Genomic DNA, 27,933 nt, shown 5'->3' with positions numbered 1-27,933 from the left:
GCCCTACCTTCACGGGAGCCCATGGCCTGCCGCAGGCAGCTCAGCCCGTCCGGGAGCCATGCCCAGCATCCTCCCTGCGCAGCACCGCGCGTTGCCACAGCGACCGCCTCCCGCCCAGCCCGCTGGAGACAGAGAGGGATGGAGGATGTGCAGGAGCAGCCTTCAGCCTCAAGGAGCAACGGAAGATGTGCAGGAGGGGCCTCCAGTCTCGCTGAGGGAGGGAGGATGTGCAGGAGCAGCCTTCAGCCTCAAGGAGCAACGGAAGATGTGCAGGAGGGGCCTCCAGTCTCGCTGAGGGAGGGAGGATGTGCAGGAGCGGCCTGCAGCCTCATGAAGTGATGGAGGGTGTGCAGGAGCAGCCTTTGGCCTCACCAAGTGATGCAAGATGGGCAGGAGCATCCTTTGAGCTTGCTGAGAGATGGAGGATGAGCAGGAGCAGCCTTCAGCCTCACTGAGGGAAGAAGGATGAGCAGGAGCAGCCTTCAGCCTCACTGAGGGAAGAAGGATGAGCAGGAGCAGCCTTCAGCCTCACTGAGGGATGGAGGATGAGCAGGAGCAGCCTTCAGCCTCACTGAGGGATGGAGGATGAGCAGGAGCAGCCTTCAGCCTCACTGAGGGATGGAGGATGAGCAGGAGCAGCCTTCAGCCTCACTGAGGGATGGAGGATGAGCAGGAGCAGTCCTTCAGCCTCAGCGCTCTGCAGATGTGGCCAAGGAGCGTTTGAACAGCCCCTGGGGGAGGATGCAGCTCCTGTGTCCCTCCTCAACTGCCCCTGTGCCCCACTGCAGGGCTGCTGGGCTTGCAGGGGGCATCACCCCAGTGCCAGCAGCCCTGAATGTGACCCAAGTCCCGGGGAGCACCAGTCCCTGCCACCCCAGTGGTGCCCCCAGGTCAGATCTGGCCACCCCCTTCTGTCAGGACTGGGATGCTGTGGGGTATAGGGACACTGTGGGGCACAAGGACAGGACACTGTGGGGCACAAGGACAGGACACTGTGGGGTACAAAGACAGGACACTGTGGGGCACAAGGACAGGACACTGTGGGGTACAAGGACAGGACACTGTGGGGTACAAAGACAGGACACTATGGGGCACAAGGACAGGACACTGTGGGGTACAAGGACAGGACACTGTGGGGCACAAGGACAGGACACTGTGGGGCACAAAGACAGGACACTGTGGGGCACAAGGACAGGACACTGTGGGGTACAAAGACAGGACACTATGGGGCACAAGGACAGGACACTGTGGGGTACAAAGACAGGACACTGTGGGTCAGGAGGATGGGACTGGGTTGTTGTGGGGCACAAGGACAGGACACTGTGGGGTACAAAGACAGGACACTGTGGGGCACAAGGACAGGACACTGTGGGGTACAAAGACAGGACACTGTGGGTCAGGAGGATGGGACTGGGTTGTTGTGGGGCACAAGGACAGGACACTGTGGGGTACAAGGACAGGACACTGTGGGTCAGGAGGATGGGACTGGGTTGTTGTGGGGCACAAGGACAGGACACTGTGGGGCACAAGGACAGGACTGGGATGCTGTGTGGTACAGGGACAGGACACTGTGGGTCAGGAGGATGGGACTGGGGTGCTGTGGGGTACAAGGACAGGACACTGTGGGGTACAGGGACAGGACACTGTGGGGCACAAAGACCACAGGGAGGGGTGTGGGTGGCTGGCATCTATCACTTCTGCATCGAGTTGTTTGCTCTGAGGTCATGGCTTTTGGGGGGGGGCTGCCCTTTCTGGCTGCACATTCCCCCTTCCCCCCCGCCTCCCCCCCCATCCTAACCCCCTTTGCAGCCCCTTGCAGCTTGAAAGCAAAGCCTTGGGAAAGGCTGGGCAGGCTGTGGTGGGGGTGAGACACCCTCCAGTGCACTTTCTGCACAGAGGGACATTCCTGTCCCCACCTCCAGCCCTCGGCCCCAGGTCTCACCTCAAAACACAAGAAAGAAGCAGCATGAGGGGTGGGGTGGGGAGTTTTTTCTTGGGGGGTGGGTTGTTTCCACCACCACCACCCCCCCCTTTCCCCTCCCTCTCCTTTCCCCTCCCTCTCCTTCTCCCTGGCCATAATTAAAAAGGACTTCACACTTCTGAACCCTTTCTATCCGGGGAGGTGGAGAAGAAAGAGAGGGGAGGAAGAAGGAGGGGGTGGGGGGAACCCACCAAAAATCCACAACCCTGAAAGAAAAGAGAGGAAGGGGTTGGGAAGGAGAAGAGAAGGAGGGGAGGGGGGAAGGATGGGGAGGGGAGGGGGGCAAAAGCAGAAATGATTCAAGCAGGGATTACATAAAAGGAACTCCTCCACCTTTGAAGATTTGGCTAAACTGAGGAGGGGGCAGAGGGGTTAGGGGAGGGTCCAGCCCCAGTCGGTTCCTTTCTCAGAGCCTTCTCCTTTCAAAACCGCCTCAAATTCCTGCAGAAAGGAGGAATTGGGGTTTGGGGGGGGCGGGTAAAGGAAATGAGAAGTGGGGAGGGAGGTGAGGAGGGGGTGGGAAAAACCCAGCCCCTGGTTGCTGTGCCTAAATCCTGCCCCCCACACCTGGGCAGGCGGCGGCCGGGGGCATTGTTGGGCACTAATTGCTGGGTGTTGCATTTCCCCTTCTGCTTTTTGAGGCTCCATTGAACTCAAACTGTTATAATTTTCCCCCTGCCGACCCCCTCCCCGTGCTTTCCCCCCCCCCCCCCATTCTGCTGGAAGGGCTTTGTAGGGGCCGGGAGAGCCCCGGGGGAGGGATTTACACCTCCCCGCCGCCGGCCGCCGGCCGCCTCCCTCCCAGGGCATTGTCCCAGGGGAAAGGAAGGATGGGGAGGGGGCGGTGGGGTGGGCTGGGGGGCAGTGAGCTTGGCGATGGGAATGAGGGGAGGGGGACACACACACACACAGCCTGGGTGGTGCCCGAAGCGGGGTGGGTGAGCTGGTGGTGCTGGGTGGAAGGAACTGTGGGGATCCTGCCCTGTAGAGGAGCAGTGGGCACCACGCTGGGTACCAAGGCCAGGGTGATGCCCTGGGGAGAAGCTGAGGGTACCATGCTGGGTGGCACACCAAAGACAGTGTCCTGAGGAAGAAGGGCAGGTCCCATGCTAGGTACCATGCCAAGGGGGATGCCCTGGGGAGGCACAGCAGCTACCACCCCAAGGGAGAACTGTGGGTACCAGGCTGAAGGTGATGCCCTGCTCACCAGGATGCAGCAGGTACCACCCCAAGGGGGATGCTCTGAGTGGCACTGTAGGTAGCACTCTGGGTGCCAGGCTGCAGATGATGCCCTGCTCACCAGGATGCAGCAGGTACCACCCCAAGGGGGATGCTCTGAGTGGCACTGTAGGTGGCACTCTGGGTGCCAGGATGAGGGTGATGCTCTGCCCACCAGGATGCAGCAGGTACCACCCCAAGGGGGATGCCCTGGGGAGGAGCAGCAGGTACCACCCCAAGGTGCCTGTTCCTCAGGATGCCAGGAACACCTCCAGAGCACAGACTGAGTGGCACAGGCAGGGCTGGGTGCCACAGACTCCCCTCCAGCACCCACCTCCATCCTCCTGCCAGGCAACTTCTCTCCCCAGTCACCAGGTTCCTGCACCCCAGGTGGGTGAGGACACCCTGTGCCGGGGGGGGGGCTGGGTGCCCTCCATCCCAGCAGGCACAGAGCTGGTTGGCAAAGCTTTGGCACAGGAATGAAAACTCCCCCAGGCCTCAGCAGCCTGCACACTCATCTTTATTTGCCTTGGGGCTTCCTCCTTCACACAAGCTCCAAATTCTAAGTGTTTAGACCTAAAACTGACTGGCACCAGTTGAACCCAGGGCCAGGCACCTAAGGGTGGCTTCTCTTTGGCCAGCAGAGCCTGGCAGGCACCTACCATGCCACCAGGAGCACCAGGGGAGGGCACAGACTTTCCCCCACCAAAATATAACACAGAGACCCCCAAGGCCATGGGGATACAAGTGCTGAGCCCAGGGTCTGTGTGCCCGGGCACCCCCCTCCCCATGATGGACAGAGCTGGCTGCCCACAGTGCCCTGCTGCCCCTCACAGGGATGGGCACAGCATGCTGCTGAGCCCAGGCATGGGCATGGCATCTCCATCCCATTCTGGTGGGAGAGATGGGGCCAAGGGAGGGGTGGGTGAGAATGTGTCCAGGGGGGGTCCTAGTCCTTGATGGCATGAGGATAAGTCTGTAAGGGATGTGGGCAAAGGCACTAGGTGGTGAAGGGGGGGAGCAGGACTTCTCCAGCTGAGTACCAGGGACTGTCCAAGTGGGTCCCAGGGGATGCTTGAGGTGGATCCAAGAGACTCTCCTGGTGGGTCCCAGGGGATGCTTGAAGTGGGTCCCAGAGGATGCTTGAGGTGGGTCCCAGAGACTCTCCTGGTGGGTCCCAGGGGATGCTTGAAGTGGGTCCCAGAGGATGCTTGAGGTGGGTCCCAGAGACATTCCTGGTGGGTCCCAGGGGATGCTTGAAGTGGGTCCAAGAGACTCTCCTGGTGGGTCCCAGGGGATGCTTGAGGTGGGTCCCAGAGGATGCTTGAGGTGGGTCCCAGAGACTCTCCTGGTGGGTCCCAGGGGATGCTTGAGGTGGGTCCCAGAGGATGCTTGAGGTGGGTCCCAGAGCCTCTCCTGGTGGGTCCCAGGGGATGCTTGAGGTGGGTCCCAGAGCCTCTCCTGGTGGGTCCCAGGGGATGCTCCAAGGATGCAGTAACCCCAGCGGGGCTCTAGCCACCCATGCCCTCCTCACCCTGTTCACGACGCCCAAGAGGAGCATCGAAGCAGAGCATCTTCAGCCAGGGCAGTGGATAGGAACCAGCGCTGGAGAGCGCCGGGAGAAGAGCCTGGCGAGTCCCAGAGGCCGAGGATGAGGAGGGCAGAGCCGGCAGGGCTCGGGCCGGCGCCGGCCGCTGAGTCCCGGGGCCGCTACGTGCGGGGGCGAGGGGCTCGGGTGCGGCGGGTCGGGGAGGAGGAGCCCACGAACTCGAACTGCTTCTGCCTGTCGGGGTGGTTGGGGAAGGGCAGCTGGCCGCGGTACAGGCGCTTGATGAAGTGAGCTTCGCGCTGGTTCTGCCGGCTGCGGGCGGCCGGGCGGGGCCGGCCCCGGCGGCTGAAGGCCATGAACCAGCCCTCGTAGCGAGCGTTCTGGAAGGCGGTGTAGTTGTTCTCCAGCACGATCTCCGTGAAGATGCAGTCCTTGCCCTTGCCGTTGGGCTGCGGGAGGAAGGAAAAGGGCTGGGGTTGGCATCGAAGGGGTGCTGCCATCCTCCCTGCCCGCTCCTGCTGCCCCTCAGCCCCTGCCTGCCACCTCCTGCCACCCCTCAGCCCCTGCCTGACACCTCCTTCTGCCCCTCAGCCCCTGCCTGCCACCTCCTCCTACCCCTCAGCCCCTGCCTGCCACCTCCTGCTGCCCCTCAGCCCTTGCCTGCCACCTCCTGCCACCCCTCAGTCCATCCTTGCCACCTCCTGCTGCTCGTCAGCCCCTGTCTGCCACCTCCTGCCCCTCAGCCCATCCTTGCCACCTCCTGCCACCTCTCAGCCCCTGCCTGCCACCTCCTGCTGTGTTCACCATGGCATCAGCCCTGATACACCAGGATCATCCTGCCAGGGGTTTCTCCTTGCAGGGACCCACCCTGAAGCACCAGGACCATCTCCCCAGGGGCTTTTCACCCCCAACCCTGTGACTGGCGGCACAGGGACCAGCTCAGCCAAGCATCCCAGCTCCAGCAGCTCTGTGGGATGCTTGAGCTGAGCTCTGGGGAGCAGGGAGCTGTGGAGGGTGAGGGCTGGTGGGGCCAGGGCTCACCTTGCCAATGAGCTTTCCCCTCTTGCTCATGCAGATGTACTTCTCACTCTCAGCCCCCTTGATGCGGACACGGCTCCCAAAGGTGTCTGTCTCCACGATCAGCTTGGCTGGGAAGAAGGGAAAAGGTCCCATGGGGGCTGTGCCACCCTCTCCCCGAGCTCCCAGCACCCAAACCAGCCCCATCCTCTTCACCCTGTCTCCACCTCACCCCACAACAGCCTTCCCCACATCAGCAGCGGGACCAGGAGGATGGTGAGCCCCCCACAGCTGGGGCAGGACATGGGGGGTGCTCCTCAGCCCTGATCAGAGAATTGTCAGGGTTGGAAGGGACCTCAAGGCTCAGCCAGTTCCAACCCCCTGCCATGGGCAGGGACACCTCACACCACAGCAGGTTGCTCACAGCCACCTCCAGCCTGGCTGCAAACACCTCCAGGCAGGAGGCTTCCACCACCTCCCTGGGCAACCTGTGCCAGGCTCTCACCACCCTCATGGGCAACAACTTCTTCCTCACATCCAATCTCAATCTCCCCACTTCTAGTTCTGCTCCATCCCCCCCAGTCCTATCACTCCCTGACACCCTCAAAAGTCCCTCCCCAGCTTTCTTGGAGCACCCTGCAGATCCTGGAAGGCCACAGTTAGGTCTTCTCAGAGCCTTCTCCTCTCCACACTGCACAACCCCAACTCCCTCAGTCTGTCCTCACAGCAGAGCAGCTCCAGCACTCTGCTCATCCTCGTGGCCCTTCTGTGGACACCTTCCAGCACCTCCAGATCCTTCCTGGCACAGAGGCTCCAGAACTGGACACAGAGCTCCTCAACCAAGGAGCTCCCAACCCAAAGGAGCTCTCAACCCAAAGGAGCTCTCAACCCAAGGGAGCTCTCAACCCAAGGGAGCTCTCAAGCCAAGGGAGTTCCTCAACCAAGGAGCTCCCACCCAAGGGTGCTCCTCAACCAAGGAACTCCCAACCCAAAGGAGCTCCCAACGCAAAGGAGCTTCCAACCCAAGGGAGCTACTGAACCAAGGAGCTTCCAATCCAAAGGAGCTCTTCAGCCAAGGACCTCCCAACCCAAGGGAAGTACTTAACCAAGGAGCTCCCAACCCAAAGGAGCTCCCAACCCAAAGGAGCTCTTCAGGCAAGGAGCTCCCAACCCAAAGGAGCTCCCAACCCAAGGGATGTACTTAACCAAGGAGCTCCCAACCCCAAGGAGCTCCCAACCCAAAGGAGCTCCCAACCCAAAGGAGCTCCCAACCCAAAGGAGCTCTTCAGGCAAGGAGCTCCCAACCCAAAGGAGCTCTTCAACCCAAGGGAGTTCCTCAGCCAAGGAGCTCCCAACCCAAGGGAAGTACTTAACCAGGGAGCTCCCAACCCAAAGGAGCTCCTCAACCAAGAAACTCCCAACCCAAAGGAGCTCCCAACCCAAGGGATGTACTTAACCAAGGAGCTCCCAACCCCAAGGAGCTCCCAACCCCAAGGAGCTCCCAACCCAAAGGAGCTCCCAACCCCAAGGAGCTCCCAACCCAAAGGAGCTCCCAACCCAAAGGAGCTCTTCAGGCAAGGAGCTCCCAACCCAAAGGAGCTCTCAACCCAAAGGAGCTCCCAACCCAAGGGAGATACTTAACCAAGCAGCTCCCAACCCCAAGGAGCTCTTCAGCCAAGCAGCTCCCCAGCCCAGGGGGCTCCCCAGCCCCTCACCAAACTTGTTGCCGTCCTCGGCGGTGGCGGTGATCCTCTTGCCGGTCACCTGGACGTGCTTGCCGCTGGTCCTGCTGTAGAGCTGGTACTCCCTGATCTGCCGGCGGCTCAGCTGGTCACTCATGGTCCCCTGGTCCCTCACATACTGGTTAAAATTAGGAGAAGGTTGATTCTCCCCCTTTGTCGACAAAGGGAAAAATAAAATCAATTCGTTTGGGACAGCAAGGGGAAGGAGCAGGGAGCCTGGGGGCTGGGAGAAGGGGGGACACAGGGACCCAGCCCCCCTGCACAGCCATCACCTGGGGCCACCAGGGCGGTGGTTTGGAGCTGAGGGACCAGCAGAGCAGGGAAGGAGAGGCTGAGGATGTTGCTTTGCATCCCTGAGCGCGAAGGAGAGGCAGGGAGGGAGGCTCCGGGAGGGACTCCCTCGGATGGGTCCCACGGGAGCTGCTGCTCCTGGCTGCGCTGCTTCTGGAGCTGGAGAGATGCTCAGCAGCAGCTCCACATCCCAGCTACAAAGGACAGGCTGGGCTCTGGCTGCCCACTTTGGGGTCTGAGTGTCCTGTCTGGGGTGTGGCTGCCCAGTTTGGGGTCTAAGTGTCCTGTCTGAGCTCTGGCTGCCCAGTTTGGGGTCTAAGTGTCCTGTCTGAGCTCTGGCTGCCCAGTTTGGGGTCTAACTGTCCTGTCTGGGGTCTGGCTGCCCAGTTTGGGGTCTAAGTGTCCTGTCTGGAGTCTGGCTGCCCAGTTTGGGGTCTAACTGTCCTGTCTGAGCTCTGGATGCCCAGTTTGGGGTCTAAGTGTCCTGTCTGGGGGTCTGGCTGCCCAGTTTGGGGTCTAACTATCCTCTCTGGGCTCTGGCTGCCCAGTTTGGGGTCTAAGTGTCCTGTCTGGGCTCTGGCTGCCCAGTTTGGGGTCTAACTATCCTGTCTGGGGTGTGGCTGCCCAGTTTGGGGTCTAACTGTCCTGTCTGGGCTCTGGCTGCCCAGTTTGGGCTCTAAGTGTCCTGTCTGGAGTCTGGCTGCCCAGTTTGGGGTCTAACTGTCCTGTCTGGGCTCTGGCTGCCCAGTTTGGGCTCTAAGTGTCCTGTCTGGTGCCTAGCTGCCCAGTTTGGGGTCTAACTGTCCTGTTTGAAGTCTGGCTGCCCACTTTGGGGATCTAGCTGGACATGCAGACCCCAGAGAGGACATTCTGAGGTGCAGCTGCCCAGTTTGGGGTACACAACATCCCCCCTGGATCTCCTGCCCCCTCCCCACCCCCCTTGGGCTGCAGCATCACCTCTCTGGGTGTGAAGCCCTGCAAGAGGAGATCCACCCCTGCCTGTTCTAGCAGGAAGGGAGCAGCAAGATGCAGGAGGGGAGCACTGCCTGCCCCCCTGCATCCCCTCCAACCCCCCCATTTCCATCTCCCCACCACCTTTGTGTGCTCTGGGGGATTCATTTCCTGCCAAGATCCACTTTAAAGCCTTTGGGGCTGGCTGAGGGAGGTGGGCTGGGGGGTGTGGGGGGGTTGGAGCCTTTTGCATCAAAGGCAGTTGCCTTCCCCTCTCATTTTCAAAGAAATAAAAGCATTTACCTTGGGGAAGAGGGGGAAAAAAAGGGTGGAGGGGGAAGAAGAAGAAGGAGAAGAAAGGTCCTGAGCATGCATGAAGGCTGCTGGGGGCCAGCATCTCCAGGAGGTTTTGTTTGGGCTCTGGAGCAGAGGGTGCTGACATGGAACAGTGCATTTTAATAGCCACTGCCTTTCTAAGGCACAAAAAAGGGGCTGGGGCAGCCTGGGAGGGTGATGGGGAAAGGGGAAGTGAGTGTGTGGGGGGTGTGAAACCTCACACATGCCCACACCTACCCCCTCCCCACCTCTGCTGACCATGGGGGGTGGGGGGCAACCAGAACCTGCTGTGCCCTGTTAACCCTCTCAGCAGCTGGCATCAGTGGGAGTGAGGGCACAGCCTGGTCCTGGGCACCTCAAGGCTGATGGACTTGGCATAGCCCTTCCCTGGCAAGGCTGTGAGAAGTGGATCCTCTGCCCCTGGGGCTGCTGAGCTTGGCTGGGGCCCTCCAGCTCCAAGCAGATGGAAAACCAAAGAACCCAAGAAGGAAGCAGCTTCCCAGCACCAACAGCCCAGCACCAACAGCCCAGCCCAAACAACCCAGCATCAGCCTTTCACAGCCCCTGGGATTGGTGCTGAGGGCCACAACCAGCTCTGGAGGATACTCAAGCCCAGCACCAACCCTTCACAGCCCCTGGGATTGGTGCTGAGGGTCACAACCAGCTCTGGAGGATACTCAACCCCAGCACCAACCCTTCACAGCCCCTGGGATTGGTGCTGAGGGCCACAACCAGCTCTGGAGGATACTCAACCCCAGCACCAGCCCTTCACAGCCCCTGGGATTGGTGCTGAGGGTCACAACCAGCTCTGGAGGGTCCTCAACCCCAGCACCAACCCTTCACAGCCCCTGGGATTGGTGCTGAGGGTCACAACCAGCTCTGGAGGGTCCCCAACCCCTCGGGCAGCTTCACAGCATCCTTCCCCTGCCCCTAGCTGGGTACCACTCGGGGTGGGCCCACGCTGGGCCATCCCTGGGGCGAGCTGGCACGGCAGAGTTGGTGCTGCCACCCAGCCTGGCTCTGCTAGCAAAAGACCTCCACATACCTGGGTCTGACAGGAGAATATGAGGAGCTGGAAACATCTGCAGCAGGAGACAAAAGAGAGAGAAAAAAGAGGGGTTGAGGGGGGTGGTTGTGGTCTCTTCTTGCCCACCCCCCCTTTCCAGGGAAGAGCAGAGTCTAGTGGCACCCAGAAGAAACTCAGCAGCAGCAGCAGCAGCATCTGAGGGGGGCTTACATGGAGAGGTTCTGCAGGCTGAAGGGCTGCATGGTGCCGGTGGAAGCCCCCCGGGCAGCGGCATGAAGCGAAGGCACCACCGGGGCTCTTCTTCTGCGACCCTGCCCTCCCCTCAGCGCCGGCACATCCCGGCCGGGGCAGGGCAAGCCGAGCAGCTGCCTGTCCCCTCCTTCCTCGGCTGATCCCCGCGCTCGGGGCGGCCGGGGCAGGCTGGGGCTGGAGCCCAGGTTGTCACCAGGCTGGGGAAGTCACGAACGATGCCAACGGCTTCGGAGCACCAACGCTGATGGAGCATGGGGGAGGCAGCTGGGGTCTGGTCTTCTCCTCCTCCTTCTCCTCCTCCTCCTCTTCCAGCCCTGGAGGCTGCACGTCCTAAGGCTTGGGGACATCCAGCTCCATCCTGTCCCCTTCGTTCCCACCCCATCAGCCTTGGCTTAGTCGGTGGTTGGCATCTCCCTCCAGCAGCGGCTCGAAGGTGGGCACAGGCAGGGCAGGGCTGGCACCCGCTGCCCCCACTGCCATTGAGCCAGCAGCACCCTCCCAGCCCCGGCCTGCTGGAGGGTGGGGAACCAAGTGGCAAGGTTTTAAAGGTGGGGAAAAGTCCTTGCAGAGAGGGGTTGGACTCTCCTGGGAGGCAGGGAAGGAGGATGGGGTGGAGAAGGGGACAGGGCAGGAGGAGGGGGTGGGGGTGGGGGGAGGCGGGGAGGACACTCAGCAGCTCTGGGGGGAGCGAAGCCCCCACCGCACTCCACGGAGAGGAGAAGGTGGTGAGGCCGTGGGAGGTGGAGAGGGAGAGGCTGTGGAGGTGGGAGAAAGCCCCAGGGAAGTGGCAGGCCTGGGGCAGGGATGCTTTTTGTCTGCCTCCTTTCACCAAGGTGCCACACACAGCCCTGGCATCAGGCAGAGGGAAGCACCAGGGAGGCCTTTAAGCAGCTGGGGGGTGCTGGGGGTGGTTCTGGGGACCAACAGCTCCCCAGTGTTCCCGGCCTGCTCCCAGCCCCTCCGGTTAGCCCTTCCCCAGGGATGGGGGAGAGGATGTGCAGCCCCTCCCTGCTCCATTTGCGGGGGCAGGCAGGGGCTAAGTGCCTTCTGAAGACCCTGGGAGGGAGCTGGGGGGAATGCCCCAGGTGGCTAAAACGCCCCTGAAGGACACAGAGTAATTTAGTGCAGAAGCCCTTTGCCTCCATGCTCGTGCCTCAGTTTCCCCATCCGTGCAAGGCAGGGATCGGATCCCACGGGAAAAGCACGATGGAGATTCCTCCTCCCCCCCCCCGCCCCATCTGCGAGAGGCTGGGGAGCCTCATTCAGTGCTAATGACCTCAATTAGAGCTCCCCTGGTGTCTTCTCACCTCCCGGGCCAGGAATTCAGCCCCAGAGCACAGTTTGCAGCCCCCACAAACGGGAGCTTCCCCCAGTTCAGAACTCCCCTTCCACACCAGCCCCAGACCCCCCCCTCCCCTCTGCCTCCCCGTCCTATTCCCAGGCTCCCCTCACCCCATTGCCAGGCTCAGCATCCCTGGGCCCCCTCCAGCCACGGGGGATGATTGATGGCCACGGAGCCATCATCACTCCCAGCATGTCCCCCCCTGCCCCAGCCCAGTTTGGGGCAGAGGGTCCTGGGGAGCTGTCACCACACTGGTGGGGGGCCTGGCTTGTGCAAGCAGCCCCCATGGGGTGAGGGAAGGCTGGAGGGACAGAGCTGCCTGTCACAACCTCCTGCGTGTGGCCCTCCCAGGCAACAGCCTCAGGAGTCACCTTCCCCACCCCCACCCCCTCGCCATCCCAGCAGCTCCCCCAGCCCCATCCTCATGCCCTGCTCCACACAGGTAGGGGCTGACCTGACTCCCCTGCAAGTTCCCTCCAGCAGCTCTGGCATCCCCCCAACAAAGGCTTTCAGCCTCCTGCCTCACACCTGGAGTAGTCTAAAGCTGGTCTTTGTGGGGGGCTCAGCTCCCCTCTTGGAGCCAATCTGAAGCACAGCAGTCTCATGTGCCCACCCCCCTCCCTCCCCCCCAGTCTTGAGGGGCACCAGACCCTCCCCAAATACCTTCAGCCTGCCGCCCAAGGCCAGGTCAATGAGTTACAATCATCTCCCTGCTGCTCCCTAATCCCCTTTTGTCTCTCATTCACAAGCCACACTCCTTACCCTGGGCTGGATTCAGGGTAGGGGGGCTACTGCCTGCCCCCCCACCCTAGGGGAAGGATGTTGCCAGAGCCCCCCCACCTCAAAACCCCAGCAGAGAAAGCCAGGAGGGCAAGAGAGCCTTTTATTGGGGAAGGAGAGCAGCAAAGGAACAGCTTTCCAGGTTCCTCTGCTCCTGGAGGGGAAGGAGAAAGGCTCTCAGCCGTGGACATCCCAAGTGGAGCCTGATCCATGGTCAGAGCTGGGGAGGGGTTTGGTCAGCAGGAGGCAGGGGCTGGATCCTGGACGTGATGTGAGCAGGAGAGGTCAGGGGACGCCCCGAACTTGGGGTGCAGGGGTGCAGAGCTTGGGGCACAGGGGAGGTCTTGGGGCACAGGGGAGGTCTTGGGGCACAGAGGAAGTCTTGGGGCACAGGGGAGGTCTTGGGGCACAGAGGAGGTCTTGGGGCACAGAGGAAGTCTTGGGGCACAGGGGAGGTCTTGGGGCACAGGGGAGGTCTTAGGGCACAGAGGAGGTCTTGGGGCACAAGTGATGCTCAGAGCTTGAGCTGCAGGGGAGTGCTTGGGGTACAGGAGAGAGCTCGGGGTGCAGGGGGTGCCCAGAGCTTGAGGCACAGGTGAGAGGAAATCGGGGTGTGGGGGGATGCCCAGGTAGAAGCATTTCAGTTGCAAAAGGGCTTTTAAGGTCGAGCCCAAGCCCTGACTGATTTTGGTTGGGGATCGTTGGGCTCCTGAAGGGCAGCAGCCCCTCGGGGGTGATATTGGAGTCCTTGGCGGTAATCAGAGACCCCGCGGCTGTGGGACCCCAGCCCTTGTCCTGCCTCATGGCCGACCAGCAGGGACACCTGGATGTCCCCCCGGGGGTGATGTCCCCCCTAAGCACGTGTCTGACGCTCCTGACGTCCTCCTGTCCCCGCGATGTCCCCTCGGCCCCCCTTATTCTCCTGTCTGCCTCTGGTCCTGCTGTCCTCACTCGTCTGTGTGTCCTCTTTGCCCTCGTGTCCTACCGACATCCCCACGCCCTGCAATGTCCCCGCAGCCCCGCGGTGTCCCCACGCCCCGCGGTGTCCCCACGCCCCGCAGTGTCCCCACGCCCCGCGGTGTCCCCACGCCCCTCGGTGTCCCCGCAGCCCCGCGGTGTCCCCGCAGCCCCGCAGTGTCCCCACGCCCCGCGGTGTCCCCGCAGCCCCGCGGTGTCCCCACGCCCCTCGGTGTCCCCACGCCCCGCAATGTCCCCACGCCCCGCGGTGTCCCCACGCCCCACGGTGTCCCCACGCCCCTCGGTGTCCCCACGCCCCGCAATGTCCCCACGCCCCGCGGTGTTCCCGCGGCCCTCCCCAGTCCCCTGCAAGGCTGCGGCCGCGGTGGGCGGAGCCGAACCCCTGTTGGGCGGGCCCTGAGGCGCGGTGGGCGGAGCTTCATGCCCAGTGGGCGGGGTCAGCGTGTCCCGGGGAGCGGCGGGGCGTGGTCACAGCGCACTTCCGGCCGCGCCGCCGCCACTTCCGGCGATGGCGGCGATGGCGCTGGTGCGGCTCTGGGCGGCTGCGGGGCCGGGCGGGGCGGTGGGAGCTGGGGTTTGAGGGGGGATGGAGATGGGGCTGGGCTCGTCCCGCCGCTCCCTCAGCAGCTTCTCCCCGCGCAGGGACCTGCGGAGGCCGCCGCGGCCGCTCATGCCCTGTCGCTGCCGGCCGAGGCCTTCGGTAACGATGTGAGTGCCGCGGCAGGGGTCGGGGCCTGCCCTGGGGGGGGGTTCCAGCCATGGCGGGGGTCCCAATCCAGTGAGGTCCCCGTCCTGGAGGAGGGTCCCAGAACTGGGGGGGGGGGTTCCAGTCCTGAACGGGAGGTGTCTCGTTCCAGGGAGGGGCTCCTGGTCTTGGGGGGTTCCAGCCCAGGAGGGTCCCAGCCCAGGGCGATCCCAGCCCAGGAGGGTCCCAGCCCAGGGCGATCCCAGCCCAGAAGGGTCCCAGCCCAGGGGCATCCCAGCCCAGGAGGGTCCTTGTCCCACAGTGTGGGTCACAGCCCCAGGAGGATCCTGATCTTGGGGTCGCCCTAGCCCTTGATGGGGGGGGTCTTTATCCTAAGGGGGAGTTCCACGCCCCAGGGAAGAGAATGTCCCAGTCCTAGGAAGGGGGAATCCCAGCACCGAGGGGGTGTCAGCCCCCACAGCAGGGGTCCCACCTGGCTGGGCTGCTTGGGGATTCCAGCTCTACAGCACCCTCTATGATCCCCACCATGGGTGGTCGGGGGGGGAGAGCCTCTCTGGCCACAGCCCCCTGCCCCATCACCCACCAGCCATCCCTGCTTCCCCTCTGCATTCCTCTTGCCCCTCACAAGCCCTCAAGGGGAGGAGATGGTAGGGAGAGGATCTCTCCAGGGAGTCACAGCCCTGCCTGACCCTGCTCCTGCCTCCACAGCCCCAGCTGGAGCTGGTCTGGGCCATGAAGGCTCACCAGCACGCCCAGGTCTACTTCAATGTAAGTCCTGGGGTGGGGGGTGGGGGCTTTTGTGGGGTCACAGTGATGGGAGGGGGGGCTTGTGGAAGGGCCCACAGTTAATTCTTCAGTCTTCCTGCATAGCTCATCTCCTCTGTGGACCCCAAATTCCTCAACCTCACCAAAGTCGATGACCAAATCTACAGTGAGTTCAGGAAGGCCTTCAGGGATCTCAAAATCGATGTGCTTGACCCAGAGGACCTCAAATCAGAGCCTGCCAAGGAGGTGGGTAGGGAGAAAAGCAGGGGGACAGATGCATTCCTCCCACCCTTTGCCCTGGGTTCTGGGGCTGCCAACTCTTCTGTCCCCAGAAATGGAGACCCTTCTGCCTGCACTTCGAGGGGCTGGTGGAGGACTTCAACTATGGCACCCTGCTGAGGCTGGACTGCAGCAAGGACTACACTGAGGAGAACACCATCTTTGGTGAGCAAGGGCTGCTGGGGCTCAGCAGGGCTGGGGGAGCCATGGAGGGGCTGGAGCTGTCCCTGTCCCTGCTGGGTGAGGGGTGCAGAAGGCTATGGGAAACCCACAGGAAATGACAGAGTAGTTTGGGTTGGAAAAGCTCTTTGAGATCATCCACTCCAACCAGCCTGACTCTGCCAAGGCTGGGGCTAAGACACGGCCCTAAGCACCACAGCTCTGCAGCTCTGGGACACCTCCAGGGGTGGGCATTCAACCACCAACCTGGGCAGCCTGGGCCAGGCTTTGAGAGCCTTGGGGTAGTTTCTTCTGCTGTCCACCCTCATCCCACTGCCCTTGTCCCATGGATCCAAGCTGGGCAGATCCCTCTGCCGAGCCTCCAGCAGCTCAGCATCTCGCCCACCTTGGTGCCAGCTGGGTGCCTTGATCCCCCTCATCCATACCCAAAAGCTGTTACCAGAGCACTGCCTCCAGTAGCAAGCCCTGGGGCCACCCCTGGTGACTTGGTCACCACTTGTCCCTCCCTTCAGTGCCACTCAGTTTGCCCTCTGCCCTCTTTCAGCCACCAGGATCCAGTTCTTTGCCATCGAAATCGCTCGCAACAGGGAGGGCTGCAACAGCCTCCTCTACAGCAGCGCCAAGGCTCCGGCGGCAGAGGTGGCATCGGGCTGAGCAGGGCACCAGGACACCTGCCACCCATGTGAGGAGGGGCAGCAAGGGCCCTGCCTGGGCTTGGAAAGCTGCTGAAGGGGCAGAGCTGAGCTGTAGCTGCCCAGCTCAGACTGTAAATAAAGGTTGGTTTTGTAAAGGAGTTCCTTGTGCTGCAGCTGGTGGAAGGGCAGAGCAGACCCACGCAGGCTGAGTCTGGGGTGAGTTGGGTTCAAAGCTCTGCCTGCCCTCCTTGAGACCCCTTGTGCCCAGCTGTGATCTCCCCACCCCCACCTGAAAACACTTTTTGAATCCAGCTCACATGGAAAAGTCTTCCTGCAGGAGGCAGGGGCTGGCTTCTGGCTGTGGCAGGAGTGAGGGCAGGGGGGCAGGTGAGGCCTAGAGCTGGGGGTGCAAGGGAGGGCTTGGGGCACAGGTGATGCTCAGAGCTCAGGCTGCAGGGGAGTGCTTGGGGTACAGGAGAGAGCTTGGGGTGCATGCAAGAGCTTTGGGTACAGGAGAGAGCTTGAGGTACAGGAGAGAGCTTGGGGTGCATGCAAGAGCTTGGGGTACAGGGGGTGCCCAGAGCTTAAGGCACAGAAGGTGTCCAAAGCTGGGGCACAGATGATGCCCAGAGCTTGGAGTGGTGCAGTAAATAGAGGTGCAGGGGAACCCCAGATCTCAAGGTGCAGAGGTTGCCCAGGCACAATCAGTCCAGTTGGAAAAGACCTTTAGGATGATTTGAGTCCAAGCACCAAGCACTGAGTGGTTTGGGTTGGAAATCAAATGACAGAATCGTAGCTCCTGGGGGGCAGAAGCCTTGGGCACAGGGCAGAGAGAGCTTGGGGCAGAGGTGGGGCCCAGCTGTGGGGCCCAGCTGGCGATGGGCAGGCAGACACAGCTCAGTAGAAACCATTGAAGTTTTATTTGCAGTCACAATGCTTACACTGTATGCAGCAAACACCCTCACGAGTCACCCAGCAGTCTGCTCACGCCGAGAAACCAACGGAAAAGGAAAGGACTCAACACACAACCAGCAGAGGAGGGGAGCAAGAGGAGGAAGAGGGAGAGGAGCAAGAGGAGGAAGAGGGAGAGGAGCAAGAGGAGGAAGAGGGAGAGGAGCAAGAGGAGGAAGAGGGAGAGGAGGAAGAGGGAGAGGAGCAAGAGGAGGAAGAGGGAGAGGAGCAAGAGAGGAGCAAGAGGAGGAAGAGAGAGGAGCGAGAGGAGCAAGAGGAGGAAGAGGGAGAGGAGGAAGAGGGAGAGGAGCAAGAGGAGGAAGGATGGAAAGAGAAGAAAAGAATGGAAACAAGAACACAGAAAAGAATCAGGAAAAAGAACAAAAATGTTACAAACCAAACCCAAAATGAAAACAAAGAGAAAAGAAAAACCAACAAAAGAAACCCAAAAGAAAAGCAAAAGAAAATAGGAGAAAAATGAAAGAAAGAAAAAAAAATCCAAGGAAAGCAAAAAGAAAACCAAAGGGAAATAAAGAAAATCAAGGAAAAAAAAAAAACAAAAAAGAAGAAACTCAAAGCAAAGCAAACCAAGAGAGAAGGAAAAGAAAGAAAAGAAGAAAGGAGGAGAAGGGGAGGAAGAGAAGGAGGAGAAAGAGGAGAAGGAAAGGAAGAGAAGGAGAAGAGAAGGAAGAGGAGAGCGAAGGGAAGGAAGAGGAGAGCGAAGGGAAGGAAGAGGAGAGCGAAGGGAAGGAAGAGGAGAGCGAAGGGAGGGAAGGAAGAGCGAAGGGAGGGAAGGAAGAGCGAAGGGAGGGAAGGAAGAGCGAAGGGAGGGAAGGGAAGGAAGAGCGAAGGGAGGGAAGGGAAGGAAGAGCGAAGGGAGGGAAGGGAAGGAAGAGCGAAGGGAGGGAAGGGAAGGAAGAGCGAAGGGAGGGAAGGGAAGGAAGAGCGAAGGGAGGGAAGGGAAGGAAGAGCGAAGGGAGGGAAGGGAAGGAAGAGCGAAGGGAGGGAAGGGAAGGAAGAGCGAAGGGAGGGAAGGGAAGGAAGAGCGAAGGGAGGGAAGGGAAGGAAGAGCGAAGGGAGGGAAGGGAAGGAAGAGCGAAGGGAGGGAAGGGAAGGAAGAGCGAAGGGAGGGAAGGGAAGGAAGAGCGAAGGGAGGGAAGGGAAGGAAGAGCGAAGGGAGGGAAGGGAAGGAAGAGCGAAGGGAGGGAAGGGAAGGAAGAGCGAAGGGAGGGAAGGGAAGGAAGAGCGAAGGGAGGGAAGGGAAGGAAGAGCGAAGGGAGGGAAGGGAAGGGAAGGAAGAGCGAAGGAAGGGAAGGGAAGGAAAAGAAGGAAGGAAGGAAAAGAGATAAAGAAGAAAAGAGAAGCCAAGGGCAAAGGAAAGTGAAGAGTGAGAGGTGTGTGGGAAGAGGAAGTGGAGCCCCAAGGAGCCGTGGGTGGAGCCGAGCAGGGATGGACACAACTAGCAGCAACAAGAGTGGGCAAAGGACAAGGCAAAGAGCTTCCCTTCCCCAGCAGCTTCCCTTCCCCAGCAGCTTCCCTTCCCCAAGGCCATTTTCCAGCCCAAATGTTGCTCGTGGTGACCTAAAAACTCGAGGGGGTGGGGTGGGGGTTGTGAAACACAATCCTAGAGCGGGGTGGGTTGGAAGGGACCTCCAAAGGTCATCTTGTCCAACCCCCATGCAGTCAGCAGGGACATCCTGGCTGGAGCAGGTTGCTCAGAACCTAGAGCAGCTCCAGGGCTGGGAGCCTCAACCACCTCCCTGGGCAGCCCGTTCCGGTGTCCCACGCTTGACGGGAGGCCAAACCTTGTTATTAAGAACCCTCTTGTGGTGGTGGCAGCAGCAGCAGCAGCACCTCCAGCCCCAGGCCGAGGGGAGATGTTGCTGAGCTCCTCGAGGAGCACTCCCAGGAGTGCTACCTGCGAGCTTGAGATGGGGGAGGGAGGAAAAACCAAAGCTGAGAAGGAGAAAGGGGGAAAAGAGTGAGGAAAGGAGGTGGTGGTGGCCAGAAGGTTGGAGAAGCAGGGTGGGAGCAGCTACACCGTGGAGAGAGAGCCACAAGCAAGCAGGAAGGAGGAGCAGGCAGCATGGCTTCGAGTTCCTGATAACAAGGGGGGCAAAAAGGAGGAAATCTGGGGGGGGACACTTTGTGATTTGCCAAGGGTGGGAGAAGGAAAAAAAAACCCCAAGCCTAAGAGACATTTGGGATTGGACAGCCTGGGGGGGGGAGGTGGCTCTGGGGGGGGGGAGTCTGTTGGGTTGTGTTGATTCTTAGTGGGGTTTTATTGGGGTCTGTTGGTGAGGTTCTGGCTGGGACCTTGTTGGGGTTCTGTTGGGGATCTTGGTTGGGTTCTGTTGGGTTTTGTTGGGGGTTTGGTTAGGTTCTGGTTGGGATCTTGGTTGGGTTGTGGGGTTTTGCTGATTCTTGGTGGGGTGTCATTGGGTTCTGTTGGTTAGGTTCTGGTTGGGATCTTGGTTGGGACCCTGTTGGGTTTCTGTTGCGGGTTTCATTAGGTTCTGGTTGGGATCTTGGTTGGGACCTTGTTGGGTTTCTGTTGGGGGCTTCATTAGGTTCTGGTTGGGATCTTGATTGGGACCTTGTTGGGTTTCTGTTGGGGGCTTCATTAGGTTCTGGTTGGGATCTTGGTTGGGACCTTGTTGGGTTTCTGTTGCGGGTTTCATTAGGTTCTGGTTGGGATCTTGGTTGGGTTGTGGGGTTTTGTTGATTCTTGTTGGGGTTTTGTTAGGTTCTGGTTGGGATCTTGCTTGGGACCGTATTGGGGTCTTGTTGGGGGTTTGGTTAGGTTCTGGCTGGGATCTTGGTTGGGTTCTGTTGGGGTTTGGTTGGGTTCTGTTTGGGATCTTGGTTGGGTTCTGTTGGGACCCTGTTCTGGTTGGGATCTTAGTTGGGATCTTGGTGGGGTTTTATTGGGTTCTGTTGGGGGTTTGGTTGGGTTCTATTTGGGACTTGTTAGGTTCTGTTTGGATCTTGTTAGGTTGCTGTTGATTCTTGTTGGGGGTTTATTGGGTTCTGTTAGGGATCTTGGTTGGGTTCTGTTGGGGACCTTGTTGGGTTTGGTTGATTGGTGTTGGGGTTTTATTAGGTTCTGTTGGGTTTTTATTGGGTTCTCTTGGGTTTTGGTTGGGATCTTGTTGGGACCTTGTTGATTCTTCTTGGGGTTTTATTGGGTTCTGTTGAGTTTGGTTGGGTTCTGTTTGGGGTCTTGGTTGGGTTCTGTGGGGACCTTCTTGGGTTTTGTTGATTGGTGTTGGGGTTTTATTGGGTTCTGTTGGGTTTTGGTTGGGATCTTGTTGGGTCCTGTTGGGCTTTGGTTGGGTTCTTGTAGGGACCTTGTTGGATTCTGTTGGGACCCTGTTGGGTTCTTGTTGATTCTTCTTGGGATTTTATTAGGTTCTGTTGGGTTTGGTTGGGTTCTGTTTGGGACCTTGGTTGGGTTCTGTGAGGATCTTCTTGGGTTTTGTTGATTGGTGTTGGGGTTTTATTTGGTCCTGTTGGGCTTTGGTTGGGATCTTGCTGGGGTCCTGCTGATTCTGGTTGGAATCTTGCTGGGGTCCTGCTGATTCTGGATGGGATCTTGCTGGGTCCTGCTGATTCTGGTTGGGATCTTGCTGGGTCCTGCTGATTCTGGTTGGGTTTTGGTTGGGATCTTGTTGGGTCCTGGTGGGGTTTGGTTGGGATCTTGCTGATTGTGGTTGGGATCTTGCTGGGTCCTGCTGATTCTGGATGGGATCTTGCTGGGGTCCTGCTGGTTCTGGTTGGGATCTTATTGGGTCCTGGTGGGGTTTGGTTGGGATCTTGCTGAGTCCTGCTGATTCTGGTTGGGATCTTGCTGGGTCCTGCTGATTGTTGTTGGGATCTTGCTGGGGTCCTGCTGATTCTGGTTGGGTTTTGGTTGGGATCTTGTTGGGTCCTGGTGTGGTTTGGTTGGGATCTTGCTGATTCTGGTTGGGATCTTGCTGGGATCTGATGATTCTGGATGGGATCTTGCTGGGTCCTGCTGATTGTGGTTGAGATCTTGCTGGGTCCTGCTGGGCTTTGGTTGGGTTCAGTTAGGTTCAGTTATCTCTTGCCTTGTTGTTGGGTTTCCTCGGATTTCACTGATGCTTAGGTTTGGCTTCCTTGGGCTCTGTTGAGTTTTCTCAGCCTCTGTTGAGTTTCCTGGGGCTTCTGGTGGCTTTTACTGGATTCTCTCCCTGTGTGCTGAGCTTTCTGGGGGGGATCTTGTTGATTTTTTTGTTGATGGAGTTTGCTTTGGTTTCCTGGAGTTTTGATTGGGTTTCTTGCAGGGTTTCACTGGGGGCTGTTGATCTTCTTCCTTGGCTGGTGTTGGGTTCCATTGCCTTTGGGGTTGGATTTCCTTGGCTTGACTTTTTCTTGGGTTTCTGTGGATTTTTTGGGTTGGGTTTTGGGGTTTTGTTGGCTTTGGGTGGGTTTCAGGGGAGGCCTGTGGCTCCTTATTGGGTTTCAGTTGGGGTTTGGGGGGTGGTTCCTGGAGGTTTTGTTGGGGTTTGGAGGTTTTAATTGGGTTTTGTGTCTTCCTAGTGGGTTTCAGTTGGGGTCTGTGGGCTTTAGTTGGGGTCTGTGGGTTTTAGTTGGGGTTTTGTGGCTTCCTGTTGGGTTTTAGATGGGGTCTGGGGGTTTCAGTTGGATTTTAGTTGGGGTCTGTGGGTTTTAGTTGGAGGATTGTGTCTTCCTGTTGGGTTTCAGTTGGGGTTTTGTGGCTTCCTGTTGGGTTTTGTGGGGTTCCTGTTGGGCTTTGTAGGTTTTACTTGGGGTTTGGGGGTTTCAGTTGGGGTTTTGTGTGGTTCCTGGAGGTTTTGTTGGGGATTTGTAGGTTTTAGTTGGGATTTGTGGCTTCCTGGTGGGTTTTAGTGGCTTCCTGTTGGGGTTTGTGGGGTTCCTGTTGGGCTTTGTAGGTTTTAGTTGGGATTTGTGGCTTCCTCTTGGGTTTCAGTTGGGGTTTGTGGCCTTCTGGTTATTATAGTTGGGGTTTGTGGGATTCCTGTTGGAGTTCTGTGGGGTTCCTGGAGGTTTTGTTGGGGATTTGTAGGTTTTAGTTGGGATTTGTGGCTTCCTGGTGGGTTTCAGTTGGGGTTTGTAGGTTTTAGTTAGGGTTTGTGGGGTTCCTGTTGGGTCTCAGTTGGGGTTTGTAGGTTTTAGTTAGGGTTTGTGGGGTTCCTGTTGGGTCTCAGTTGGGGTTTGTGGGTTTTAGTTAGGGTTTGTGGGGTTCCTGTTGGGTTTCAGTTGGGGTTTGTAGGTTTTAGTTAGGGTTTGTGGGGTTCCTGTTGGGTCTCAGTTGGGGTTTGTGGGTTTTAGTTGGGGGTTTGTGTCTTCCTGTTGGGCTTTGTAGGTTTTAGTTGGGGTTTGGGGTTCCTGGTGGGTTTCAGTTGGGCTGTGGGGGGTTTCAGCTGGGCTGTGTGACTTTTAGGTGGAAGCTTGTGGCTGGTGGCTTTCAGCTGGGCTTCTGTGGCTTCATCACTTTCCCTACTGTTGTTACTTTGGGTTGGGATTTGTTGGCTTTTTAGGATCCTTTTTGCTGTTGGTTTTTGCCTCTGCCTACACTTGCCCCTAAATCAACCTCTGCACTTTCACACTCCCCCACCCCCTCTCTCCCAAAGAAAGCTTCAGGCCCTCCCCCCCCCCCCAAACACACAACCCCCAAACCACCACCAGCCCCTGGGACACACTTTCCTCACGCTCACACAACAAAACCCCTCGGGGCACCAAGACTCTGTAAAAACCTTTCAATCACACAGAGGTTTTTTTTTGTTTTTGTTTTTGTTTTTTAAACTTTTTTTTTAAAACCTTTTCTTCAAACTTTTTTTTTAAACCTTTTTTTTTTTAAACTTTTTTTTTTTACTTTTTTCTAACTTTTTTAATCTTTTTTTATCTTTTTTTTAACCTTTTTTATCCTTTTTTTAACCTTTTTTTATCCTTTTTTTAACTTTTTTTATCCTTTTTTTAACTTTTTTTATCCTTTTTTTATCCTTTTTTAATCTTTTTTTAATCCTTTTTAATTTTTTTATCTTTTTTAATCTTTTTTTAAACTTTTCATCTTTTTTTAAACCTTTTTTTATCTTTTTTAACCTTTTTTTTAACCTTTTTTTATCCTTTTTTAACCTTTTTTTAACCTTTTTTTTTAACCTTTTTTTTAACCTTTTTTTCTTGAACCTTTTTTCCTTTAACCTTTTTTTCCTTTAACCTTTTTTTCCTTTAACCTTTTTTTCCTTTAACCTTTTTTTCCTTTAACCTTTTTTTCCTTTAACCTCTTTTTTGTTGCTTTTTTCCCCTCCTTTAGGTTTTTTTTCCCTTTAACCTTTTTTAGTTAACCTCTTTTTGTCCTTTTATTTTATTTTTTTTGTCCTTTTTGGATTTTTTTTTATCCTTTTTTGTCCTTTTTGGATCTTTTTTATCTTTTTTTGTCCTTTATCTTTTTTTATCTTTTTTTGTCCTTTTTTTTTTTGTCCTTTTTTGACCTTTTTTTGTCTTTTTTTGTCCTTTTTTGTCTTTTTTTTATCATTTTTGATTTTTTTTTGTCCTTTTTGATCTTTTTTTTCTTTTTTTCATCTTTTTTTTTGTCTTTTTTTTTTGTCCTTTTTTACTCTTTCTTTTTGTGTCTTTTTTGTGTCTCTCTTTTTTTTGTTTGTGTGTATGTGTGTGTGTCTTCCTCTTTTTGCTTCAAGTGGAGTCAATATAAACCTTGTTCAAAGTGGTATGAAAACAATGTACACGTTTATACAAGGCAGGGCTGCAGCAGGCTGCTGGCCCCTTCCACGCAGACATTCAGGGCAAGAAGGGAGACCCTCCCCCCCCCCTCCCTCCTTCCCTCCCACCCTCTTCCCCTCTCTTCACTCCTCTGGTGGTGGTGGTGGTTTGTTTTCACCCCCACCCCCTCTCCCCTCCCCCCCTCGAAAACAAGCACCTGGAGAGCTCAACAAACCCCTCTTTTCTTTTCTTGTTTTTATAACTCTTGTTCCCCTCCTCCCCTGCTTTTTTTCTGGAGGGGGGGGGGGAGATGGGGGCAAGGTAGGGGTTTAAAGGACTTGGGGGGAGGGGGGAGTACAGGGACCCAAAAAGTGAGCGCCTGCGGTTCCAAGCCCTGGGGAAGAGCAGGGATTAGAAAAGGCTCCGAGGCTCCTCCTCTTCTTTCCATCGGAAACGGTAAGCCCTCTGGGCCAGGCCAAAGAGATGCTGCTGCTGCTGCTGCTGCTGCTGCTGCTGCTCCGGAGAGGTGCTGAGGTGGGGGAGGTGTCAGCTCATCATGTCGTTGCTGTTGACGCCGTAGGTGGAGTTCTTCATGGAGTCGTTCACCTCCCGCCGGAACGCCGACAGGTTCTGGGTGAACCTGCGGGGAGAGGCAAAGCGTCAAGAGGGCAGCACAGAGTCCCCTGCCCTGCTCCTTCTCCTGCTCTGCCATGCCCCTTCTCCTGCCCCTGCCCTGCCCCTGCTCTGCTCCTGCCCTGCCCCTGCTCCTACTCCTGCTCTGCCCCTGCTCCTACTCCTACTCCTGCCCCTGCCCTGCTCCTCCCTTGCTCTGCCCCTGCCCCACTCTGCCCCTGCCCCGCTCCTGTTCCACCCTGCTCCTGTTCTGCTCTGCTGCTGTTCTGCCCTGCCCTGCCCTCACACAGGGGCAGCTTGCTAGGGCTTGGAGAGCAGCCAGGCCAACCCCCACCCCCTGCTCCAGCAAGGACCCACAGCAGCTTGCCCAGCAGCACAACAGCCAGGGGGGGTTGGAAGCTCCCCACACAAGGTTGCCCTTGCTGATCTTTGAGGTCTTTTCCAACCTTATTGATTCTATGCTAAGGAGGCTCCACAACCTCTCTGAGCAGCCTGCTCCAAGCCTCCAGCACCCTCACAACAAACATCTTCCTCCTCATCTTCACATGGAACCTCCTGGGTTCCACTTTCTCTCTGTTTCCCTTTGTCCTGTCCCTGGGCACCACTGGGCAGAGTCTGGCCCCAGCCTCTTACCCCCCCCAGCTCCTTTAGCTCTTGCTGAGCATTGCTCAGCTCCCCTCTGGGGCTGCTCTTCTCCAGGCTCTCAGCCTTTGCTCCTCACATAGCTGCTCCAGGCCCCTCAGCCTCTTCCCTGTAGCCTCTCAGCCTCTGTGGACTCTCTCCAGCAGTTCCCTGTGTGGAACTGGGGAACCCAGAACTGGAGCCAGGACTCCAGCTGTGGCCTCAGCAGTGCAGAGGAGATGGGGAAGAGAACCTCCCTTGCCCTGCTGGCCAAGCCCAGGAGACCACTGACCTTGGTCCCAAGGACACAGTGCTGGCTCATGGGGAACCTGTTGTCCCCCAGCACTCCCAGAGCCCCAGCAGGGTAGGGGCTGGAAGGGAGCTCTGCAAACCACCCAGCCCAGAGCAGGGTCATCCACAGCAGCTCCTCCTCCTTGGAGCTCCTTTCAGCAGCTCAACCCCTCCCTCCCCTGCACTGGGGCAGGGCTCTGCAGGAGCAGCAGGGCTGGTTGTGCAGCCGGCTGTGGGCTGTGCAGAGCTCAGGCCAGGCTCAGCCCCAGGCCTGTAGCTCTCACTGACCTGTCCCTGTTCTTGGTGAGGAGGTTGCGCTCGATGCCTTCCATCAGGTTCTCGAAGCAGAGGTGCATTGCCTGCTGCTTCTCTGGGGGCTGGCTGTTCACAATGCTGTTCCTCAGGTCAGAGAAGTACTGCAGGAGACAAGAGAAAGGTGTCAGAGGAGCCATCACCTTGGCTGGGGGACGCACAACAGGCTCTGGGGGGAGAGGGAGGACACACTCAGAGCTCCTCAGGGTGACTCCAGCAGGTTCTGCAGGGCAGAGCTGGACACACTGCTCCACTCCACCTCTCCAAGCCCCAACTTCCCAACCCCCTCCTCTTGGCACCATTCTTCCCCCTCCACCACCCCTCCAGCCCCTCCACCTGTGACAGGAAGGTGGAAGAGTCACCTTCTCATTGAGCAGGATCAAGCCAAGCAGAGGCCGAGACATTGACCACTGGTTCCTGCAGTCCTCAAAGATGATGATGTTCAGCACTGTAGACAGCATCTGCAAGAGGCAAAGGGAGCTGGGAAACCACTTGAAAACTCCTCACACCAGCACTGGCAGGGCTCAGGAGCAACCATTCAGCTTTTGGCGCTTCCAGAGTTGGAGCTTCAATGCTCACAGAGCTCTGAGCACTGTGGGACAGGAGGAGCTGGAGCCCCCAGAAGGGAAGGCTCAGGAGCAGCTTTGGGTGCTTCCAGAGTTGAGCTTCAGTGCTATAGAGCTCTGAACCCTGGGACAAGAGGACCTGAAGCCCCCAGAAGGGAAGGCTCAGGAGCAGCTTTTGATGCTTCCAGAGTTGGAGCTTAGTGCTACAGAGCTCTCAGCACTGTGGGACAGGAGGAGCTGGAGCCCCCAGAAGGGAAGGCTCAGGAGCAGCTTTGGATGCTTCCAGAGTTGAGCTTCAGTGCTACAGAGCTCTGAGCACTGTGGAACAAGAGGACCTGAAGCCCCCAGAAGGGAAGGCTCAGGAGCAGCTTTTGATGCTTCCAGAGTTGGAGCTTAGTGCTACAGAGCTCTGAGCAGTGTGGGACAGGAGGAGCTGGAGCCCCCAGAAGGGAAGGCTCCGAGCAACCATTCAGCTTTTGATGCCCCCAGGCTGCCCAGGGCAGTGGTGGAGTCCCCATGGCTGGAAAGGTTTCAAAGCTGTGGGGATGTGGTGCTGAGCGCCATGGCCTGGGGGCTAAGGCTTGGAGTCAACCACCTTCAAATCCCTTCCAACCCAACCCCTTCCATGAGTCTGTGTAAGAACCTCCCCCCTGGGTGCTCCCTGCAGCTGGGAAAGCAGAACCCTGCTGCAAGCACAGCCCTGGGAGGAGAGCCTGAGGGAGCTGGGGGTGGGGAAGAGGAGGCTCAGGGGAGACCTTCTTGCTCTCTCCAACTCCCTGAAGGGAGGTTGGAGCCAGGTGGGGGTTGGTCTCTTCTCCCAGGCACCCAGCAGCAGAACAAGAGGACACAGTCTCAAGCTGTGCCAGGGGAAGTTCAGGCTGGATGTCAGGAATTAATTCTTCCCAGCAAGAGTGACTGGCCATTGGAATGTGCTGCCCAGGGAGGTGGTGGAGTCCCCACCCCTGGAGGTGCTCAAACAAGGCTTGGACGTGGCCCTTGGAGCCATGGTTCAGCTGTCAGGAGGTGTTAGGGACTAGGTCCTAGGTTGGACTTGCTGAGCTCTGAGGTCTTTCCCAGCCTGCTTGATTCTGGGCTTCTGATTGTGTGGCTTTGGAGCAGCCCCAGGAGAGGATGAAAGCACAGGAGAGAGGCAGCACCAGCAGAACAAAACCCCACTGAGCCCCAGGCTCTGGAGCAGGGAGCAGCCAGCCCCCAGCTGCCAGCCTGCCCAGGAAGCTGAAGGCTTCCCTGAGAAGGCTCTGACCTGCTGGATCATCTCTGGGTGCTGCTGCATGATGTGCAGGAACCTGTCACTCTCCTGGGCCAGGGGGGTGCTCCTCTTCTTGGTGCTACGAGAGAGTTGCTTGAAGAGATAGGTGACAATGTGGTCCAGACAGGAGCAGCAGCCTGTGCAAACCATGGTGTCTGCAACAACAGCACAGGGGAGGCCTTGGGGCACTGCCAGCACTCCCTGGGCCTGCAGGCACCTGGGCAGGCTCCTGGCCAGACACCCCCCCTGGAAGGGCCCTGGATGGGCTCCACCTCCCCTGGAGGGGTGCTTGAAGGGCCCCACCTCCCCTGAAGGGGTCCCTCCAGGACTCCACCTGCCCTGGATGGGTGCTTCCAGGGCTCTACCTCTCCTGGATGGGTCCCTCCAGGGACTCCACCTCCCCTGGATGGGTCCCTCCAGGGACTCCACCTCCCCTGGATGGGTCCCTCCAGGGCCCCACCTCCCCTGTTTGGGTCCCTCCAGGGGCCCCACCCATGGGATCCACCTCCAGCTTGAGGAGGTGAAGCTCCTCCA

General features: G+C 58.2%; 3 protein-coding genes across 4 annotated transcripts in view; 1 reads left to right on the top strand and 2 right to left on the bottom strand.

The window, feature by feature from the left end:
• Positions 1–4,909: 4,909 nt before the first annotated feature.
• FGF17 (fibroblast growth factor 17) lies at positions 4,910–10,711 on the bottom strand. Its single transcript, XM_068156182.1, is given in 5 exon segments — positions 4,910–5,197; positions 5,790–5,896; positions 7,481–7,658; positions 10,131–10,167; positions 10,323–10,711. Coding segments are annotated over 5 exon segments (999 nt in total).
• Positions 10,712–13,927: 3,216 nt separating this feature from the next.
• On the top strand, positions 13,928–16,184 carry PBDC1 (polysaccharide biosynthesis domain containing 1). Its single transcript, XM_068156457.1, has 6 exons — positions 13,928–13,990; positions 14,107–14,172; positions 14,879–14,938; positions 15,041–15,181; positions 15,268–15,379; positions 15,939–16,184. Exons 1-6 carry the CDS (start codon positions 13,973–13,975, stop codon positions 16,046–16,048), a joined length of 507 nt encoding a protein of 168 aa, XP_068012558.1. The 5' UTR covers positions 13,928–13,972; the 3' UTR covers positions 16,049–16,184.
• A 7,821-nt stretch (positions 16,185–24,005) lies between these two features.
• XPO7 (exportin 7) overlaps positions 24,006–27,933 on the bottom strand; it is a 64,901-nt gene continuing 60,973 nt past the window's right edge. For both annotated transcript variants that reach the window (XM_068156455.1, XM_068156456.1), the window contains exons 25-28: positions 27,394–27,554; positions 25,926–26,024; positions 25,540–25,667; positions 24,006–24,346 (exon numbers count right to left, since the gene is read on the bottom strand). In XM_068156455.1, coding sequence (XP_068012556.1) covers positions 24,253–24,346; positions 25,540–25,667; positions 25,926–26,024; positions 27,394–27,554 — 482 coding nt within the window. In that variant the 3' untranslated portion in view covers positions 24,006–24,252. The remainder of the gene's footprint in view (positions 24,347–25,539; positions 25,668–25,925; positions 26,025–27,393; positions 27,555–27,933) is intronic.

Source organism: Melanerpes formicivorus, unplaced genomic scaffold, assembly GCF_026170545.1.
Source record: "Melanerpes formicivorus ecotype bairdi unplaced genomic scaffold, bMelFor1.0.p_v2 SCAF_34, whole genome shotgun sequence".
NCBI lineage: Eukaryota > Metazoa > Chordata > Aves > Piciformes > Picidae > Melanerpes > Melanerpes formicivorus.
Note: the sequence above shows the minus strand (reverse complement) of the source record. Positions and strands in the feature narration are given on the sequence as shown.

What these genes read in the sequence shown, in the direction of transcription:
- PBDC1 (XM_068156457.1), top strand. An exon ending in AATCAGAGCCTGCCAAGGAG is followed by an intron (nt 15,182 to 15,267) that starts GTGGGTAGGGAG and finishes TTCTGTCCCCAG; the next exon opens with AAATGGAGACCCTTCTGCCT. An exon ending in TGAGGAGAACACCATCTTTG is followed by an intron (nt 15,380 to 15,938) that starts GTGAGCAAGGGC and finishes GCCCTCTTTCAG; the next exon opens with CCACCAGGATCCAGTTCTTT.